Raw genomic sequence first — 7,493 nt, 5'->3', positions numbered from 1 at the left:
CACTATTATAAAAGACTGAACTGTCACACCTTCATACTGTAGCTCACCTTCACGCCTCCTCCTCCTCTCAGTAATATTCAGGACGTAGAAAATGACTCGACGCAGCCTCGGCCTCCATCACTGTTTGACTTCCATGAAAAGACATACAGACGCCAAAAAGTCTCAGAGCTCGGCACATTTTCTTTAAACGCCAAGGTGACAGAAATGCCATGTGCAGCCTTGCGGGCTACTATAGACCTTTATCCCTCCCCAGATCTCAGACCTGATCCTCTTAAAGGATTACGGTCTCTACTTCTCTGCAGAGATACCTGCTTTGAGATGGCCGGCTGATAAGAGGCTGCAGCTGCTTCATGGCCAAGTTAAACATGTAACTCCTCTCCTGGTGCGTTTACAAAATATTAAAATTAAAATGTCATCAGTCAAGCTGACAGACTGACCAGCACTCCATCTTGTTTTTGACCAACTTCCTGCCAATCAGCTGACTTTACCAGGCGGCCCTCCAGTTCTGAAACGTGAAGCCGATGCTGAAGTTCCTTAAACTTGCATTCTCTCTGCTGGCCATCAGGGGGCGACTCCTCTGGCTGCAAAAGTAATGTCTGATTGCTAGGAAGTCTATGAGAACATGACTACGTCTCACTTGATTTATTATCTCAGTAAACATTGTAAACATGACTTTATGGTCTCAACCTCTACCACACTACCAATGCAAGCTTCTAAGATGACTTTAGCACACTTTCGCACATTTTTGAGGTTTTATTTTAAATGCTGTGAGCATCACAAACTACAAAACTACAAAACCTGAATGAAAAAATCCCCAGACTTATACAATGAGAGGTTATTGAGAAAATACTAGTTTCAGTAACGCTAAATTTAAACAAAAACAATAATATGGTTATATTCATATTATATATCACTCTTGTGTGTGACGACACATGGACGTGTGATTTCCTAATTTCCCTTTATTTACAGTAAAATAATCAATTGATCGATGGAGAAAATAATACAGATTATAATCCATGAAATGAATCATTAGTTAACAGTTAAAAATTAACTCCACGTCGTTCAGGGGACATTTTAAATCAACATTTTCCTAATTACACTCATATACTTGAGCTAACACCGGTACACTAGTTGGCGCCGTTCTGCTCTAATGTGAGAAGAACCGTAGAAGAAGAATAACTGTTTCCTCTTCCGGTGTTAGCCAGCTACATTAGCTAAGGGTAAACAAACGCTCGATAATGACATTGACATATTTAATTACCATTTCGGCTGGTTGTCATCACTTTCTGAATATCACAAGTTAACTCTTCAACCCGCGAAATACTTTCTACAAGTCTGGTTTTATCAGGAAGTCCAGGTAAGCTAACCCGCGCTCAGAACGCGACACTCCGTCCGTATTAACAACAATTCAAATGTCTCGTGAAAATTGTCAAACTTAAATTCTGATTAAACATTGTTTGATACCTTAAATTAATGTTTATGGGCCCGCATCCAATTCGGCATGAATTAAATCCACCAAACATCACTAATTTAGATACTTTCACCCTAAATTTCATAATATAAATAATACTATATACAAATAAAATATATAAATGTGGTGTTTTTACAATTTGTTTCAGACTGATAACACACAATAAGAACTATTATTACTAAGTTGTCATATTATTTTTGTTTGGAAAAATGAAGAGTGGAAGAAAATAACCTCCCTCCATAAAATAAAGTGTTTAAATTGGGCTTGTCTGTCACATTGATACCTGCTGTTCATTACAGTGTGAGTAACTTTAACGGTCTTCTCTCTTTCTACAGAATGGCTCTTCCGTCTGCACGACTGTGCCCTCGCCGCCTGAGCTCAGGGCTTCCAGTCTGTGGCTACACGACGCTCAGCAAAGCATCCAGACCCCAGGAGAAGACCAGCGGTGGTCCAGTGTTTCAGTACGTCGGCCAGCACAAAAAGCCCAACCACAAAGTGTTTGTGTGGGGCTTCAGCTTCACCGGAGCTCTGGGCGTCCCCAGCTTCGTGGTGCCGGACAGCGGCAGGAAGACGCCTCGCAAATACCAGCTCACGCCTTACCGACTGGAGACGGCGGAGCAGGTGAAATCTGCTTTTCTGGGCTTCATGATTACGGGTTTGGGTCTTAAATACGTCGGTAGTTTGATGCATATTAGAGTTTTGGCTGAGACCGTAAGGTGTGAAAATATACAGGGTTTTTTTAAGACTGAACTCACAAGCTGCTCTTCTTCTGTTGTAGATCTCTTCTGCTGCCTGTGGTTACGGCTTCACTCTCATCGCCTCGCAGACCAAAGACGTGATCAAGCTGTGGGCCATGGGTTTGAACAAGGACTCTCAGCTGGGCTTCCAACGCACACAACGCAGCCGCCGTGAGACCAAAACCACATGTTATTATTTTATGTCTATATATAGTAAGTCGTATCGTCCGTCTGACATGGCTGCCTCCTCGTCTCCCTGCACCCGTAGATCAGAGCTACGACTACGTGTTGGAACCCTCCCCGGTGGCCCTGCCTCTCGTCGAGCCTCTGCAGACCAAAGTGGTGCAGGTTGCTTGTGGCCGCGCTCACTCTCTGATCCTCACCGACCGGGAAGGAGGTAAGGCTTGACTTCCTGCCCTGCCGAGAGGTCAAACAGCCTGGAGGTCAAACAGTCATACACGTGTCCAACATCAGGCTGAACTTTGTTTTTTTAGAGCAGGTGTGCAAAACACAAATATTATGTATATTAGTTCTGCAGTGTTTTGCATCATATTGATGCACATATGCCAAGTATAAATCTTTTATTATCCGCATTATTCATGTTTTGTATTAAATTGTCAGATTTCTGACTGTAGTTTGGCCTGATAAATGTGATCCAGAGCTAAAATGACGGCAGCTTGCATGAGAGAACAGCCATTTTTTATTTAGGAAGGCTTGTACTAGTTTATTAAACAATCCGTCAATATTCCAGATGATAAAAATCTGCTTCACCTTGGTGCTTTGTTCTCTCGGGTTCCTCTTTCTCTGCTAGTTTTCAGTATGGGGAACAACGCGTACGGCCAGTGTGGAAGGAGGATCGTTGAAGATGAAGTGTACAGGTGTGTCTCTAAATAATGACCATAAAGACGGTGTACTCTACCGGTCACAAAGAATCGTTGCAAAGGGAGAGGTGGAAGGAAGTCGAGAGAGAGAGAGACGTGACTTTGCTTCTCTCGTGTTTCTGCAGCGGCAGCCACATCATTCACAAGACGGAAGGCTTCGACAGCAGGGTCACCCAGGTGAGTGCAGCCTTTTCTCCAGTCTCCCTTTAGTCTCCCCCCGTCTCCCCCGTCCTCCCGCCTGTTAAAACGTTAGTTTTTTTGGTTTCCAGGTGGCGTGTGGACAAGATCACAGCCTTTTCCTCACCGAGACGGGGAAAGTGTTTGCGTGTGGATGGGGTGCAGATGGACAGACGGGTCAGTTCACTCGTCTTCACCTCCACAGTGTTGTAAAACCACCGTGCAGCTCAATCTGGAATTATTATCACATTTATCCTTAGAAGTCCATCAGAGCCAAAGATTTACAGAAGAAATCAGTGATGTTTTTCTGCAGAAATGCTTTCATTTGTTTGCAATGCATATATTTAAAATATTTATAAATAAATAATAAAGTGCTGCTGCTGTACATCAGAGACATCACATCCGAACGAGTGCAGAAGATGAAGATGCGAACTCACTTCAGAGACATCTCTCTCACGTCGGAGAGGATTTTGAAACGTCTGTTTGTGGTCCTGCAGGTCTGGGGCACCACAGGGTCAGCTCCAGGCCGGTGGAGGTGGGCGGGGATCTGGCCGGCGTGGAGGTGCAGCAGGTCAGCACGTACGGAGACTGCAGCCTGGCGGTGTCGGCAGACGGCCAGCTGTACGGGTGGGGCAACTCGGAGTACCTGCAGCTGGCCTCGGTCACACCGTCCACACAGGTGAGCAGCAGCACGTTCCTGCAGCACCAAGCGGGAATGACACCGAGCACGTCGTAAACATGGATCCCGTTATTCAGCGTCACTGAGCTGTTTGTCTTCCAGATCAACTCTCCTCGACGTCTTCCTCTGAGCGGCTGTGGAAAGGTGCTTCAGGCGGCGTGTGGCGGCACGCAGGTGGCCATCCTCAATGGTCAGCTATTAAAGTTTTTTTAAGTTTTTCAGTGTTTAGCTCATGGGAGTTGGAGTGACTTCACACATTTCCCCTCTTGGTGGCATCAGAGATCAGTTTAAGATACAAGCTGGATGGTGTGGCTGAGAAGGTCCATCTCTGCAGTCTTTAATGGACTATTGAGTTATTTAATGATCTGTTATTCCAAAACGAGGGGCTTTTGTTGATAAAACGTCTCGCAGCTGGAAATCCGTCTCTAACTGGACAAAAGTTCAACAGGCTTTTATGCTTAGAAGGAAAATCTTTACACAAGACGATGGTGCCATAATGGATAAGTTGTACAAATGAAGTGAACTCAATGCAGACAGGGACAACCTGCTGGGAGCTATTCTCCCACAATGCACTGCCTAAAGGAAACAACAAACCTAAAGGGTGGAGGTGAAACATGAAACAAAGTCTGAGAAACCTTCATGATGAAATTTGACGTCCAACAGGTATAACAAGTATAAGATGTTTTTGTTTCACCATTTAAATCTGTCTGTCTGTGAATCTTTACAGAAAAGGGAGAGGTGTTTGTGTGGGGCTACGGCATTCTGGGAAAAGGCCCCAAACTCTCCGAATCCTCCACCCCGGAGATGATTCCCCCCGCGCTGTTTGGACGCTCGGAGTTCAGCCCCTCGGTGGCCGTCAGGAGCGTCCGGTGTGGACTCAACCACTTCGCCGCCGTGACCGGTATGTTCCTCGGCGTTTTCACCCGAGTCTCCTGATCCTGCTGCTTAGTGTTGGACGGACCTCGTTTGCATCGAGCTGAGGTTGAGTCGTTATGCAAATTCAGATACGGCAAATGGTCAGGCAACTTCCACCCTGCAACGCGTTGCCAGATCTGGCACTCTCCTCCTGGTTGGAGATCTAACAGATCTGTTAATACATCTACATAATACTACAGATTTGTCTTGAAGGGTGAATGATTGTATTAAAACACATCTTGTTGTCTTTCTCTTTTTAAATTGTGTGAAAACAAAGACAAGGAGTGAAACTCAGCTCTTGTTTCTGTATTTTTTTTGACATAGTGATACTGTTATTTGAGGGGTTTTATCTAGTATTGTGTTCTGCGTGTCTCAGAGATCGTCCATGCCTTGTTCCAACTGCAGCTGCTTTGTGTTGAGGCTCAGCGGGCGCTCGGCCTCACGCCGTGCTCATGTGTTTGATGCTTGGTTGCAGATCGAGGCGAGCTCTTCGTCTGGGGGAAGAATGTTCGAGGTTGTTTGGGCATCGGGAGGAGAGACGACCAGTACTTCCCGTGGAGAGTAAGACGACCCTGATTCAATATTATCGTGCAAACAAGAGTCGACCTAGTTCTGCTGTAGAGGCAGAAGCACACCCACCTGTGAGCTTGGAATAATAAAGGAGAATATATCTATGTATTTTCTTTTATTTAAATGTCTCATTTCTCCATTAGGTCACAGTTCCCGGTCAGGTGGTGGACGTAGCGTGCGGCGTGGACCACATGGTGGCGCTGGTGAAGTCCCTCCTGTGAGCTCCCGTCCTGCAGCAGCGAGTGGATGAAGGTTCGGCTGCCTGGTCGAGCCCCGCTGAGCCTCGCCGCTGGAGTCTCAGAAACCAGCTGGTCTCCACAGGCGACGCCCTCCGTGTCATCCGGCGGCCGCTGACGTCACGGCGAGCGCCGGGCGGTCGATTCTGACACGGCGAGCTTTGGCCTGCGTGAAGGTCATCTGGAGAAAAAGCAACAAAGGATAGTTTTGTTTCATTACGACCAGAGCTGAAAACGATGACATTGATTTGAAGCAGAACGCTGAATAATCCTCTAACGGGGGTTTCTGCTGTCGGACAAAACGAGACCTTCGAGATGAACTGTATTCTGACTTCCTGTCGACTCAACCAATCAGATGGAAGTTGTAGCTGCAACTCTGATTATGAGTTGGGTTTCATTTTCCAGCCTCGTTTTCATCAAGATTTGTAATTAACTGGATGAGCCTGAAGGTGACACTCAGCTTTTTGGAGGGTTCAGAGTGTAAAATGTGTGGAAGCAGCGATGTTCTGTGGATCAGCCGACTCCTCCGACGTCGTGGCTCGCTGCTGGCCGGCGGCATGTTGGGGAAACATTGTACAGTTTCAAAAAAACAAACAATGCACAAAAAATCTGGCGAGGGTCATCGCCAACACGTCGTGTGTTATGTGTCCAGACAGTTGGTAGTTTGATGCCACTAAATAAACAAATAACATAACTTAAATAAATGTATTTTATTTGCATCAGTTGAGAGCTGATAAATGTAGAAAAATTAAGTCAATTTAAGCTTAATTTTACACATTCATCAATTCTGAAATGATTTCCTAGAAAGTTTCCTGGAAGGGATTATGCAAAAAAAAAAAGAAGATTAATTTAAGTCCTTGTTGAGTTGGTCGACTTCCAATTACAGTTAATACAATTATCACAAAATGCTGCATTTTGGAAACAGTCTGCAGTCATTGTTTCCTCACATTTATGCAAATACCAACGAGGGTGGAAAGTACAGTTAATGAAAACATTTTATTTATTCCGTCTTTAACGCTGCAGTTCATTTAAACGAGGCACAAAAACAAACTTTCTCTCTTCGGCATCAAGTTTGTTTTAATTTGTCATCAAAAGAGAACTTTTCATCGCTTCATCCGAGGAAGCTTATCGTCACAGAAAATCAATCATTCATTTTAACAGTTATTAAAAGCATACAAATGTCTTTTCCATCTTCTTTGTTGTGTACTTTATGCACGGAGTGTATTTTGTGTTTAAAGATAAGAATTTGGCTCTTTGCAAATACGATTTCTGCACATCAGCACGTCCAACCACGGTATGTTGTTTATTATTTATTATTGCATGACGGGTTCATGCAGAAATGTCTGTCTGCAGAAAAGGAACTACAATAAATACATGAATGATGAATGAATATTAACTCAGCAGCTGAGGGATGGTTTCATTCTGGCGATGCAGCTGAAGTCGCCCTGATGCTGCTGATGCTGCTGATGCTGCTGATGCTGCACAGCCGTTCATCACCGGGACAAGGATGCAGATGTTTTCATGACTAAACTACCGAGTCAGCATAAAACAACCTGGGATCACACAGGGTGATGCAGTACAACCGCTTTATTTACAGCTTCTATCATCATGTGGAGGTCACATGCTCGACGTGTAAATGAGGAGATGCTCTGGACTCGAACTTGGCCTCCGAGAACAAAGGCTGATAAAATATTCCCGGGACGTTGCCTGGACCTGAGGTCTCGCTGAGGGGTTTAAACCTGCTGCTCGGTGTGACTCCTCCTTTTGGCGAGCTGTGATTGGTTGATCCGAGGTGAGACGGTGAAATCAATAAGCACCATTTAGACA

General features: G+C 45.0%; 1 protein-coding gene across 1 annotated transcript; it reads left to right on the top strand.

Moving 5' to 3' along the window:
- The first annotated feature begins 1,179 nt into the window (after positions 1-1,179).
- Positions 1,180-7,046, top strand: rcc1l (RCC1 like). The gene is made up of 12 exons (XM_084028994.1): positions 1,180-1,357; positions 1,807-2,092; positions 2,250-2,379; positions 2,477-2,605; positions 3,020-3,086; positions 3,215-3,266; positions 3,359-3,443; positions 3,764-3,945; positions 4,048-4,135; positions 4,673-4,846; positions 5,336-5,421; positions 5,574-7,046. Exons 2-12 carry the CDS (start codon positions 1,808-1,810, stop codon positions 5,649-5,651), a joined length of 1,356 nt encoding a protein of 451 aa, XP_083885120.1. The 5' UTR covers positions 1,180-1,357; position 1,807; the 3' UTR covers positions 5,652-7,046.
- The last annotated feature ends 447 nt before the right edge of the window (positions 7,047-7,493 follow it).

This window comes from Eutrigla gurnardus (genome assembly GCF_963514095.1).
Source record: "Eutrigla gurnardus genome assembly, chromosome: 15".
NCBI classification, from domain to species: domain Eukaryota; kingdom Metazoa; phylum Chordata; class Actinopteri; order Perciformes; family Triglidae; genus Eutrigla; species Eutrigla gurnardus.
The sequence above is the reverse complement of the archived record's forward strand: the minus strand, read 5'-3'. Positions and strand labels throughout refer to the sequence as shown.